Source organism: Corvus kubaryi, unplaced genomic scaffold (genome assembly GCF_017639235.1).
Source record: "Corvus kubaryi isolate FWS band 111438036 unplaced genomic scaffold, C.kubaryi_AGA036_p1.0 37193, whole genome shotgun sequence".
NCBI lineage: Eukaryota > Metazoa > Chordata > Aves > Passeriformes > Corvidae > Corvus > Corvus kubaryi.
The window spans coordinates 943,363-956,846 of record NW_024581055.1 but is presented as its reverse complement, the minus strand read 5'-3'; the positions used below and the strand labels follow the sequence as shown (position 1 = coordinate 956,846).

Here is a 13,484-nt window from a genome sequence, read left to right as displayed (position 1 = left end):
ATTCCCATATCCCTGTGTCCCTGTTCCCATGTCCCCGTACCCTCCATGTCCCCACGTTCCCACATTCCCACATCCCCGTGTCCCTGCAGCCCCCACTCCTCCATTCCCCCATTCCCACCTTGCGTGCCAGGTGCTTGAAGTCCTCGGTGGTGGTGATCCGGCCCACCTTGCAGTCGGGTTTCCGGTAGGGATTCAGGCACTGCACGATGAACTGGGACATCTGCGGGACACAGCGCTGGATCCGGCTCCCCGCTCCCAGCATCCCACCCCATCCCACCCCATCCCACCCCATCCCACCCCATCCCATCCCATCCCACCCCATCCCTGGGCTGGCACAGGGATCGCTCACCTCTTTCCTGAACACCTCCTTGCTCTTCTTGGCCAGCTCGCTGGACGTGTCGGCTTCCGCTGTCTTGGGCTTCTTGGAAGACTGGAGAAGGGAACACCGGGATGGCAACGCTTCCCTGTTCCCCCTTGGGGACAGTCCCACAGCCAGGCGGGCAGCACACGCTTCCAGCCCATTCCCAGGGAGCTTCCAGCCCATTCCCAGGGAGCTTCCCAGCCCCATGCCAGCACACTCCCCAGTCCAATCCAGTCTTCCCAGCCTGATCCCGATGGGCTTCCCAGCCCAGTGCTGCTGAGCTTCCAGGCCCAATTCCAGTGCACGCCCCAACCCATTCCCAACACCTTTCCCAGCTCAGTCCCAGAGAACTTCCCAGCCCAAGGCCAGCACTGATCCAGGTGCACTTCCCAGACAAATTCCAGCACACTCCCAACCCCAAACCCAGCATTTCCCAGCCCGGTCCCATGAACTTTCCCACCCAGTCCTGCTGCTCTTCCCACCCTGATCCCACCAAACTTCCCGGCCCAGTCCTGGTGCACTCCCCAGTTCAATCCTGGCAGTCCAGGTGAGCTTCCCAGTTCATCCCAGTGAACTTCCCAGCCCGATCCAGGCACACTTCCCAGCTCATTCCTGCTGGGCTTCCCAGCCCAGTCCCGGAACGCTCCACACCCCAAAGCAGGCATTTCCCAGCCCAATCCCAGTGAGCTCCCCATCCCGACGCTGGCACGCTCCTCGCCCCAATCCAGGCACAATTCCCAGTCTAATCCCAGTCCAGGCCCAGCATTTCCCAGCCTTGCTCCTGGCATTCCCCAGCCTGGTCCCAACACACTTCCCAGCCCAGTCCTGGCACAATTCCCAGCACACCCCGGTCACACTCCTGGGCTGGGAGGCACAGGGACCACTCCTTGCTCTTGTTTGCTTTGGAAAAAAAGCTGGAAAAAGAGCAGGAGCAGGTCCTGGGGCAGCCAGGCTGGTCCACAGCGGGAGCAAGGCCTGTGGTGGTGGATTTTCCTTCAGGAATTCCCTGGGAGGGCTGGGGCCCCCCACAAGCGTTCACACGGACTAACTTTAGCTACACTCAAGATGAAGGGAATTTTCTAGGAATTTCTGGCTGCTTCCCTGAGTACTGATCCCTGATTCACTAGCGGAGTGGAATCCGCTCTGGCTGCATCCCGGAGCACATCCCTTCCTGCTGGACCCACACCCACCTCCCACACGCTCCCATCCCAAGCTCTGCCATCTCCTTGGAGCCTAGGGGAGGGAAAAGCGGCAATCCCTGCACCAGCACCATTTTCTGGGAGAGGTCTGGCATCCAGCTCATCCCGACTTGGATTGTAAGGACGGGAAGAGCAAAAGGATTCGTTAAAGGTTTGGAAAGCCGGGGGAGGTTTCCCTTCTCCTTCTGCTCTTTGATGATGTCCCAATATTTCTTTTAATTAAAAAAATCCCACTTTTTTTCAAATGTTGAACACTGAAAAAAGCAGGAGCCATCCCATCCCTTTCAATCCCTAAAAACGTGCCTGGAGGCTGGAGGGCAGAGCTGCAGAGCCGTGGGAGCAGAGGGACGGGGCGTAAATCAGCCGCGCCAGGGAGGTTTTATGGCCAAGGCTTGGCCGGAGCAGGGACATCAAAGCTCCTGCTCCGGCCCCAGGCTCGGCTGCCACTTCAAAAGGCCGGGAATGGGGAGCAGATGGCTCCGGATGGCTCCGGCACCAACGCCTGCAGTGCTCCGTGGGCAAACCCTCATCATTCCCAAACCCTTCCCAAACCCTCACCATTCCCAAACCCTTCCCAAACCCCTCGTCATTCCCAAACCCCTCGTCATTCCCAAACCCTTCCCAAACCCCTCATCATTCCCAAACCCTTCGTTCTTCCCAAACTTTTGTCATTCCCAAACCCTTTGTTCTTCCCAAACCCTTCCCAAACCCTTTGTCATTCCCAAACCCCTCATCATTCCCAAACCCTTCATTCTTCCCAAACCCCTCATCATTGCCAAACCCTTCCCAAACCCTTTGTTCTTCCCAAACCCCTTGTCATTCCCAAACCCTTCCCAAACCCTTCATCATTCCCAAAGCCTTCTACACCAAACCCTGCTCCACCCCCAAATCCTTCTCCATCCCCAAATCTTTCTCCACCAACCCAACCCTTTCTCCATCCCCCAACTCTTCTCCATCACCAATCCCTTCTCCATCATGAAATCCTTCTCCAACCCCAAACATCCTTCTCCATCACCAAACTCTTCTCCATCACCAACCCATTATCCACCCCCAAATTCTTTCTCCATCCCCAAACCCTTCTCCATCCTGAAATCCTTCTCCACCAATCCTTTCTCCACTCCCAAACCCTTCTCCATGATGAATCCCTTCTCCATCAGCAATCCTTTCTCCACCACCGAATCCTTCTCCATTCCCAAACCCTTTTCCATTACCAAATCCTTCTCCATTCCCAAACCCTTCTCCACCCCCAAACCCTTCCCCATCCAACCCCTCTCCGTGTGGGATGAGGGGAAAAATCGGTGTCTAAAATTGGCAGGGAAAGATGAGGAGGAGAAATAAAAGCTCCATTTCCAAGCTCCTCCTCATGCCAAAGTGCCAATTCCTCCTTGGAGGATTTTCCCTAATTTTAGGCTAAAACTGCATTTTAAATTTCTTTTAATATCAAAACATCTTTATCAAGGCCTTCCTCCCTCACCTCCCCGAAGTGTAATCCCATAATCCAAAGCCTGCCGGGAAAACTAACACAGAAAAATGCCCCAAAATGGTGCTGTCGCTGTTTTTCAGCCTCTGGAGGAGACAGGAATGGACAAGCCACAAAAACAGTGGGAAAACCAGCCTGGGATGGGATCAGGACGCCAAATGTTTGGGAAAAGCTGGAGGAGCCTGACTGGGATTCTCTTCTCCAGCAGCCGGGATCTGCTCTGTTGACACCGACTTTTCCATGGAGAACCAACGGGCACAGACAAACCCATCCCAATTCCAAGCTTTTTCCATCTAAAAGGATGCAAAACCTTCAGCATCCAGCCCGGCGTCCCTGCCAGCCTTCCTGCTGAGCCACTCCCTCCAGAAAGCCGTTTTCCAAGGGGAAAAACAGGATTCCAAGGGTGTTTTAAAGGGAATGGCAACCCTGGCTTCCCACTCCTCTTGTGCCTTTCCATCAAAATCCTCCCCCACGGCCCAGGAACACCGGGAATAGCAGCCGCAGCTGTCGGACGCCAGAGCCGCGGTGCCGGTGGGTTTAATCCCTCCTGGGTGGGTTTAATCCACTTGGGAAAGGTGTGGGGTGGGGAGCAGGGTGAAAAATCCAAGGAATGTGGTTGTAATTTCAGGGTGGAAGCATCGGAGGCGGGAGCCGTGACCATGGGAATTCAGTGCCAGGAAAATCCCGACCTTCCGGCCATCCTGGCCCAGAAGAAAAGGAATTGAAGCTCTGGAGTGAGTTGGAACCATCTCACCCTGAGGTCAGCCAGAGCCACGGCTCATCTAGGAATGAGGGGTTCATGGATTCAGGGAAATTCAGGGATTTGGGGTTTGGAGCGAGCAGCAAAACCTGGAAGGAGCAGGGAGTTCATGTCCGGCCCGAGGTGAAGCCCTTGGATGGTCACCTCGGCCCTCAGCTCCTCCTCATCCCAGTTTATGGGATAAACCCCCACATTCATGGGAGCATCATTCCTTGCTGCTCCCTCTGCTGTGCAGGCAGCACGGAGACCCTCACAATTCCATAGGAAAACAATTCCCAAGCTGGAAAGCACCAGCACAGCTCTATTCCCTCACTCGGAAGAGCCCAACCTTCTCCTCAGCACCTCCTTCCCACCCCAGGGATGCTCCCAGATACCTCCAAGCTGCTCTGCACCACTGAACTTCAGCTCATCCCTCCACAGGGATGCAATTCCCAGCTATTCCAGCTCCAAATCTCCCTTCAGAGCCTCAAATTAACATTTTCTTCATCAATCCCAACATCCTTCAACAATATTTGCAATCCTGAGATCCCGGAATCTCCAGGGAATGCCATGGGATAAAGGTGACACTGATCCAGGGGTAAGAATCCTTGAAAAGGCTTCCCTGGATTCCCCTGTGGAAGCAACAGCTCCTGGCTGTGCAGGGAGTGCCAGCTCTGAGCTCATTTTCCAATTAATTTCTTTCCAGGGAGATAAATATTTGTCCGTAATTTTGTCGGAGTGAACTCGCCAGGAATCCTGGCTGGAGCACTCGGAGGCGTTCCGGGAATGGGATTAACCCTTGGGATCCTGGCAGCACATGGAAAGGCAACAGCAGCCGTGTGGGATGTTCCTGGGTGCTGCAGGGTTCCAGGGTGCTGCTGCTTCCGCCTCCAGGAAAGTCACTCCCGGGAATGCGGGAGCACCGGAGCAGTGGGAGGATTGATTCCTTTCTTTCCATGGATCTTCTCCAGCTTTTTAAGGAATCAGAAAGATACAGGAAAGGCTCCTAAGCTACACCCTCAGTTTGTCCTTCTCAATGTTATTCCCCCTCATTCCCTTTTTTTTGGCCAGCTCCACACACGAGGTTGGAATGCAGGGCAGAACTTCAGGGAAGTCCGGTGTCCACTCGAGCTGTGGCCGCAACGGCCGAGCCCCAACAGAGCCACTCCAGAGGATCCGGGGTCACTTCTGTCCCCCTGCCACGCCCCGAATCCACACTGACCTCCCATCCCATGGTCCTTCCCAAGGATTTGCCTCCCTCACCTTCATGGGGTTCTCGTCGTACGTGGGGGTCCCGAGGTCCATCTCGGCCTCGTGCTCCAGGCTGGCGTCGTCCCCGGGGCTGTCCCAGGTTGGAGGATCCCACTGGGTTTGTCTGGAAGGAAGGGAGACAGACCCTTAAAGAAACCGGGACCTGCTCATGGATTATCCCATCAGCTGGCACATCCGGAGTCCATCAGCCATCAGAATTCCTGACACGCGGAATTCGCGGCCTCGTCTTGCTCCTGATGCTGCGTTTGAGGATTTCTAAGTTGGAGAAGGTTAAAACCAAGCAGGAAGAACTGAAAAAAGGGAATTTGCACCATTTTCCACCATGGTGACGCTGTGGGATCAAGGGATGTTCATCACCGGGATGAAATTCCCAGCATGGAAAGGTGGGAATGTCCCAGCAGAGACCCCAGCTGGGCCTCCTCATCTCATCCCGAGACTTCCAACCAGCAGAGTTCACCAGTTCCTGCTCGACTGGTTTCAGTTCCAGGTGTTTGAAGGTCTCCTGCCCTGCTGTTGGTGTGCCAGGAAGCAGAGAGGAATCCAAAGGGAGATGGAAAAGATTACCGGATGCAGAGAAATGTGTGCCAGGAACAAGAACTGACAGCAGGAAATGGATATGGGAGAAAATATTCCTGGCTTATCCCTTCAGAGGTGGATCCCCATCCACACCTCCCACAGCGTTGGAAATGTAAAAAAAAATCCTTTTTAGAAGCTTAAAATTCGTTATAATTCCAGGTAATTCCATAGGGATTGATCCAAAACCTGGTTCTTCCCAAAACTAATGGGAAAGGTGTGGGGAAAACATCGGGAAAATCGCGTTCCTTGCTGTGGAGGTGGGAGTTGGGCTCTTCTCCCAAGAAACAAACGACAGGACAAGAGGGAACGGCCTCAAGTTGTGCCAGGGGACGTTCAGGTTGGGAAAATTCCTTCATGGAAACAGCTGTCCCTGGACAGTGCTGGAGTGCCCATCCCAGAGGGATCTCAAAGCCCTGTGGCCGTGGCACCTGGGGACAGGGGTCAGCGATGCCCACACTCACCTGGTGACCACGTGGTAGTAGTAGATCTTTCCCTCAGGGTCCCGGGCCGTTTTCCAGTTGGGAGGGAGGACGATGGTTTTGGGTTTGGGAGGGGACGGCGGAGGCAGATCCAGGAGGTTATTGGTGACCACCAGCTCAGGCTGGAAACAGCACGGAAGGGATGAAGAAAAAAGTCATGAGGGGCCATGAGAGGTGCCCTGAGAGCTCTTTATCCCACAGGAAAACCCTCCCCATCCCTTTGGATCCAGCAGTCCTCACCTGCTGGATGGGCTGGGGCTGTCCGGCTGCCACGATGGTGGTGACGGCCGTGGGGGGCTGCACGATGACTCCCTGCGGATGAGCCGTGTAGATCTGCTGGCCCTGGATGTACTGCAGACCTGGCTGGGCATAGCTCTGGAACAGGGAATCACACTCAGCTGGTTTTCCCAAAAAAACCTTTGCTAGAGGAGCGCAGCGTCCGCCAGGTCCCAGGCTGCTCCCAGCCCCAATGTCCAGCCTGGCCTTGGGCACTGCCAGGGATCCAGGGGCAGCCCCAGCTGCTCTGGCAATTCCAGCCCAGCCCCTCCCCACCCTCCCAGCCAGGAATTCCTTCCCAATATTATCCTTAGATTTTTGGAATGTGATTAATTCTGGCAGCTCCAGACTCCCACTTCCAAAAGCCAGTGGAAGCTGAGCTCCCACATCCACGTTTTACTCGTTCACTCAGCTCCTGCCCACAAACCTCCCTTCAGCAGTCAAGAAACCAACACAACTTCTCTAAAGAGGTTCTGAAACATTCCTGCAAGCTGCAAGTTCCTGATTTGCCCCAAGGACTATGGAATCATCATCCCAGGAAGTGTTCTATATCCCCCATCCCTGGATGCTCTCAATATCCCCCATCCCTTGGAATGCCCAAGGCCAGGTTGGACATTGGGGCTTGGAGCACCCTGGGCCAGTGGAAGGTGTCCCTGCCCATAGCAGGGGGTGGATTGGGATGTTCTTTAAGGTTCTTCCAACCCAACACATTCCCAGATTCCATGATTCTCTAATTCATGCCGTTTGTAGATGGGAAATGCCCTGGAATGTGCTTTTCTCCTACTCCTGGGCAGGAAGTTCCCTGAGAAGAGCTAAGAAGATGCTCCAACAAGAGAAGCAACAGTGAGTAACTCAATTCCCAGCTGGCTCCACGGGTGTTCCCAGCTGGAATTACCTGGACGATGGGTGGGGTGGTCTGCGAGTAGGGAGAGGGCACTCCGTAGACGGTCTGGCAGGTCTGGCCCTGGTAGTAGATGGCCGGTTGGGACTGGGCCGGGGAATAGGGCTGCTGGACAGCCACGGGCTGCTGGCTGGAATCCCACACCCCGTAGCTCTGGCTCTGCACCGCGCCGGCGGCGGCCACCGGCAGCACGGCCACGTTGGCCTCCTGGTGCACCACGGTGTCGCTCTGGGCCACGTACTGCGGGGTGGTCACCTCCATGGTGGTGGCCACGTGCTGGACAACGGGCACCGGCTGCGGCGTGCTCAGGGCGGGCTCCACCGTGTGCCCCACCAAAGTCTGGGAATGCTCGTATCCCGCCGGAGAGCACATGGAGTCCATGGTGGGCGTGGGCAGCAGCACCTTGCCGGCGTTGGGGTTGCTGGGGTCCACGTAGGCCTGCATGGGGTACCCTGGCGGGTATCCGATGAAGCTGTGGTGGGGCGTTCCGTAGCCCATGGAGTCGTAGGGAAGCGGGGACGTCATTCCCAGGTTTTGGAGCTGCTGTTGCTGTTTCTGGGCTTCCCGTTGGGCCACCTCCTGCTCGAAGAGCTTCCGGCGCTCCTCCGTGGACAGCTTGTTGCGGTCCTTGGGCCGGACCTTCTTCTTGGAAGATGCTGGCGTGTCATACCTGGGAGAGAGGGAACAGGGAAAGGGCTGTGAGGCCTCAGGAAGCTGCAGGCCCAGGGCTCCAGCAGCAAAAGGGAGGGTGGGAAACCTGGAATGCCCAACAACAGTGGTGATTCCTAAAAGCATTCCCTTTTTTCCAGCTGTTTGAGCAACTCAAGAGAAACACCAACACCCCGCTGGTCCTGCTCCCCCACAGGGAGCCAGGGCAGGGGGTCAGCAATCCCGATGGATTGGCCAACATCAGCCTGGTGCTGATGGAGACGCAAAGGTGCCAGAGAAGTTGGAGGAGCTGCTCCGGGATACCTGGAGAGCGAGGGAACATCGCCCAGAGAACCCAAGGAAAGGTCACAACCAGCAGGGTATCCCAAAATGCTGGAAACACTCTGCCGTGTTCTCCTAAAGCAGGACCAACAAGGAATTTGGAAGAGGCTCCCAAACAGGAGCAACTCACACCACGGCACCTTCCCCCTCAAATTCCAGAGCTGGAATGAGAATTCCATCTTTCCAGTCCGGAACCCCGACACGGGAGCTGCAGACATGGCAAAGAACAAGGGAGTCACAAACAGCACATTCCTGTTGGGAATTCTGCTCCTTCCCAGACCACAACTTCAGCTTCAAAAAATAATGGTGTGTATGGGGCTTTAATTCCTTAAGAGTTTTCATCCCAAAACACAGAGCAACTGGAGGGATTTTTCCAGGGAATTAAAGAAGGAGGGGAAAAAAAAAAAGAAAAAGCCTAAGGACTTTGATCAAAGCCCAACCAAGGAAAATTTCAGATCAAAGGTGGATATTTCCAGACATTACGAGTGTGGTAAAACAGGGATCACAAGGAAAAATGCTTTGCAGCCTGAACATAATGGATTCTACAAAGCATCCAGGATATTCTCCACATATTCCGTGGCCCTGGGATCCATTTACATATCAAAAGCACATTGCTACCAACAGATCCGCTGGAGCTGTTTCCTGGCACTCCCAGAGGAGCTGCAGGATCCGTTAATGGGAACCTCATTGCCGTGAGGAGTTTGGTTTCCCTAATTAAAGTCTTTCCTGGCACTGCCTGCAGAGTTTGGAGGAGAAGCAGCCGGCGTGGAGGGAGTGGGGAGAAGGAAACCGAGGGTTTAGCGCTCCCTTCTCCATCCGTTCGGTTATTTTCCTTATTAAATCCTTGGGATAACAACGGGGGATGCTCAGAGTGGGGAGAACATTCCCAGAGAAGGATGTTGCTCCTTCACGGACACAGCACAGGAGGAAGAGTCAGAGCAGCAACTCCTCACCCAAAAAAACCGCTTGTTCTGTTTAGAACAACCCCGAAAATCCAGGATTTACTTCCTGGGGATGTTTCCAGCCTCGTTCCAGGGGGATAGATTTACATCTGTATTTTTTCTCCAGATGTTTCCAACTTTCCCGGCTCAGCTCAACGCGAGGTTTCCTCGTCTGGCTGACTCGGCACCAATTGTTCCCTAATTACGGAGCGGCTTTGAGAGGGACAACAGAGAACGGAATTCTTGAAAGGAAATTCCCTGGTATTTTTCCTGCCTTTAACACGATCTCCAGTCACTCTGAGCTCCAAGACATGGAATATTTTCCTTCTCTTTATTAGGAGTCGCATTCTCTGCCCTGGCAGTGATGCCACCGTTCCCAAGGAAAGGCAGGAGACACGGCACCGGCCTGCTGGGATCACAGCTCCCTGGATTGTTGTCCTTGCAGGAATATGCAGGGAATAATTACTCAGACAAGGAAGTTTTGGAGTTAGAAGTCCTGGTTTGGGCACTGCTCCCTCCTGTTCAGGCAGGGATTGCTCCAAGTTCAGAATAATTCCCAGCACACCAGGAAGAGGAGGAGGAGGAGGAGAAGGGAATGGGTTTTGAAGGACCCAGGGAGCCCTCTGCATTAGGAGGGCTGCATCCTGGAATTCCTGGATTCCCCAGCCCTGGCAGTGCCCCAGGCCAGGCCGGACACTGGGGCTCGGAGCACCCTGGGACCGTGGAAGGTGTCCCCATGGCACTGGATGGGCTTTAAGGTCCTTCCAACCCAAACCATTCCACGATCCCTAATTTCTGTGCAGGAGCTGGCACAGCTTTCCTCATTTCCCACCTCATTCCCAGAACACGCCTGAAGATGGAGATGCAGCTCATCCCAGAGAAGAAGCCACCAACACCACAGAACCGCCCAGCTCCCGGGAACAGATCTCACCACCAGGATCGCTCCAGGAGAAAACTCCCTTCCCCAGCCCTGGGCGATTTCAAAGATCTCCAGGACCGTTTTTCCTGCAGATTTTACCCAGGATTACAGCAGATCCCTGGAATACGGTGGATCCCTGCCAGCACTTGCCTGTCCTCCGGCCTCTTTGTCCCCCGCTCGTAGCCCGAGGACGGCGGGGACAGGGAATCTCTGCGTCTCTTCCTCTCCTTGCTCTGGCTCTGCCGCTCCGGATCCCGCTCCCGGCTCAGGATGGGGTTCTTGGGAGTAGGGGTCTGATCCCGGAGCCCGGCTGTCTCTCTCCCACGGTCAGCTGTTGGGAAAACAGGGAAGAGGGGGGAAATTTTTATCATTCGGAGTATTTAGAGTATCCCTCTCTTAGAACAAGAGGAAACGGCCTCGAGTTGCACCAGGGAAGGCTCAGGTTGGATTTGGGAATATTCCTCTTGGAAAGGGCTGTCCAGGGGTGGAGTCCCCACTGCTGGAGGGATTTAAAAGCCACGTGGATGTGACACTTGGGGACGTGGCTCAGGGGTGGCCTTGGCGGCGCTGGGGGACAGTTGGACTCAATTTTGCAGGGTTTTTCCAAGCTCACCAATTCCATGATTTTAATTCTAGGTTGCCCCATGCCACCCTCAGGGCTCCATCTCCCACCACCCACCGCTCAGGTTATCCTCCCTATCCCAGGAGCTGCGCAGGCAGAGCATCCCTCGGCATTCCCAGCTGGGAAAATGAAGCATTTCCATGGGAGAAGAGGAGAACATGGAAAAGGTGAGGACTTACCACTGCTCTCCTTTTCCGCTTGGCTCTTCTTCGGGATGCGATACACCTCCTGCGGAAAAGGCACGGGCACGGTCAGAATTCCAGCTGCTCCCAAAACCACCCCAAAGAGCCGAGAACCGCATAAATCCTTGATAGGGAACCCCCAAAAAAGGGTCTCTTGAGGGAAAGTTCTGGGGGTTTTGTGGTGCTCTCCACTTATCTCCTCTGCTCAGGGTCTGATTTTTGATGGATTTAGGTGGAATTTTGGGCCAAGAGCTCTGGGCAGAGCTGTAGGGTGCTACACATTCCGTGGGGAGGTAAGAGTGTCCCACCAGCACCTCCTGCTGTCCCTGTCCTGGTCTCCAGGACAGTTTCAGATTCTCCTGCTAGGAGCAGGGAGTTGGGCTTGGTGATTCCCACTGCAGACATTCCATGGGTCTGTGATCCTGGCTCTGGTGGCCAACATCTGCTCATGGACCATCCCTGGGCTTCTCCCAGCTCCCAAGAGCCTCACTGGGGACAGGGTTCACGTTTCCATGATGTTCCCAAGGTCTGGTGTTTGATGTTGGAGCATCCCAAGGGCAATGAGCAGGAGGCCAAGGCCCAGCTTCGAGCAACCCCTTTGACCAAGGACCTGCTGAAGCTGCTGAGATCAGACCCCAGCATCCAGCCCTCCTTCAATGGCAGCAAAGTCCAAACCCTCTGCTCATCCAGCTCTTCCCTCAGCACAGGAGAGAGTCCAGAGAAGGCCCCAGAGCTGCTCCAGGGCTGGAGCCCCTCTGGAGCCAGGCTGGGACAGCTGGGAATGTTCCCCTGGAGAAGGGAAGGACACAGGGAGAGCTCCGAGCCCCTTGCAGGGCCTGAAGGGGCTCCAGGAGAGCTGCAGAGGGACTGGGGACAAGGCCTGGAGGGACAGGACACAGGGAATGGCTTCCCAGTGCCAGAGGGCAGGGATGGATGGGATATTGGGAATTGGGAATTGCTGGCTGGGAGGGTGGGGAGGGGCTGGGCTGGAATTGCCAGAGCAGCTGGGGCTGCCCCTGGATCCCTGGCAGTGCCCAAGGCCAGGCTGGACATTGGGGCTGGGAGCAGCCTGGGACAGTGGGAGGGGTCCCTGCCCATCCAGGGGTGGGATGGGATGATCCCAAAGGTCTGGTGGAGATGGCACTGTGGGAAGGAAGGGAAGAAGAGCTGGGAACGAGGATCAGAACTTCCCTAAAGCCCAGCTTTAGCACAACAGCCCTGCTAAACCCCACTGGAGTGTGCAGCACCGACTCTTCCCACGTCATTGGAAGCAACTGTGCACCCCCACAATTAGGAATGAGGTTGATTAGCACCTTCCCATGCTCTGCTGTATTTTTAATTGGAATCTTCTGGCACTCTCAGCGTAAATCCCATTTCATCTCAGCGACGCTCATGATCCTACAGAGGTTTTACATTTACATTCCTGACTGTCCAAGCCCTGAAAGCTTGGAATAAAAAGCTCGTTTTTGTTTCATTCCAGCTTCTATCAAGCCCTAGCTCTGTTCCCTTCCTGAAGGAATACAGCATTCCCAAGAATTCCCAGTTGTTTCCAGCTGCTTTGCGCCTGATGGGGCATCCCTGATGGAGCTGCAGCTGCATCCCAAAACAAACCCCATGGAATCATGAAGGAGATGCTCAGTTCCACACAAAGAAATTGCTGTCAGGAGCTGTGCTGACATTCCAGCTTTCCCAGGGCACCTTCCCGAAAATCTCCTTTCATTTACGCCCTGGATGAGGCAGAGTGGGAAAAAAGACGGATTCAACTGTTCCTGAGGGGAGAAGGCTGCTCCAGGTGGGAATTTAAAGCTCCCACGAGCTCAGAAATGTGGAGTTTACCTTGATTTGACTCTCAGATTTTAAAGAGTATCTTTTTTTTTTTTTTTTTTAATTCCTCGAGTTTTTAAAGCTGTTTGGGAATTAATTAAAGGGTGGCTCAGGGGGCTCATTAGCAACGTGTCCACCCCCAGGCCTGGATGGGCTAAAAACGAGAATTTCCTTTAGTGAATAAAAGGAAAGGAGAAGAAACCCCGTTGTGGTTTGTCCACGAGGCAAAACCACTTCAAAAGTGCTGCTGCTGGTTAAAAAAAAAAAAGGGATTTGGGCCAAGTTTTTTAGGTTTTTAAAGATATTTTTGCTTTTCCATAGAGCTTGGACACAGCACGTGCAGTTTGAAGGATCTACAAAAAAGAGAGGCATTAAAATTCCATTAAAATGACATTTTTTAGTTGTTTTTATCTGTTTGTGTGTTTGCTATGGGTTAAAAGACTCCAAATCCAGGGGTTTTCAGATTAAAAGTAAAGAAACAAAGCAGCAGCTCCGTGTTTGGGGTGGGGAGGGATGCAGGAAGAGCCCATAATTATATAGGATTTATGTATTTATGAATGATGTCATCTCTGCAATGTCCCATATCATGGAATCATGGAAAGGTCTGGGCTGGAAGGGACCTTGAAGCTCATCCAATTCCAACCCCCACCACGGTCAGGGAACCTCCCGCCAGCCCAGGATGCTCCAAGCCCCATCCAGCCATAATTTATGGATTTGATTTTA

The 13,484-nt window shown here is 54.2% G+C and overlaps 1 protein-coding gene and 1 long non-coding RNA gene across 3 annotated transcripts in view; one reads left to right on the top strand and one right to left on the bottom strand.

The window, feature by feature from the left end:
• Nucleotides 1-12,553, top strand: part of LOC121661786 — a 15,350-nt gene extending 2,797 nt beyond the window's left edge. Inside the window, exons 2-3 of the long non-coding RNA XR_006015090.1 lie at nucleotides 10,616-10,922; nucleotides 12,418-12,553. This is a non-coding gene — a long non-coding RNA (uncharacterized LOC121661786). The remainder of the gene's footprint in view (nucleotides 1-10,615; nucleotides 10,923-12,417) is intronic.
• SETD2 (SET domain containing 2, histone lysine methyltransferase) overlaps nucleotides 1-13,484 on the bottom strand; it is a 49,866-nt gene that overhangs the window by 2,494 nt on the left and 33,888 nt on the right. The window contains exons 13-20 of one of the 2 annotated variants that reach the window (XM_042022288.1): nucleotides 10,935-10,983; nucleotides 10,284-10,464; nucleotides 7,278-7,953; nucleotides 6,347-6,481; nucleotides 6,089-6,228; nucleotides 5,043-5,154; nucleotides 350-430; nucleotides 119-220 (exon numbers count right to left, since the gene is read on the bottom strand). In XM_042022288.1, the coding sequence (XP_041878222.1) occupies nucleotides 119-220; nucleotides 350-430; nucleotides 5,043-5,154; nucleotides 6,089-6,228; nucleotides 6,347-6,481; nucleotides 7,278-7,953; nucleotides 10,284-10,464; nucleotides 10,935-10,983 (1,476 nt within the window). Of the gene's footprint in view, nucleotides 1-118; nucleotides 221-349; nucleotides 431-5,042; nucleotides 5,155-6,088; nucleotides 6,229-6,346; nucleotides 6,482-7,277; nucleotides 7,954-10,283; nucleotides 10,465-10,934; nucleotides 10,984-13,484 lie in introns of those variants that run through there. The other variant, XR_006015088.1, reaches the window with a different exon arrangement.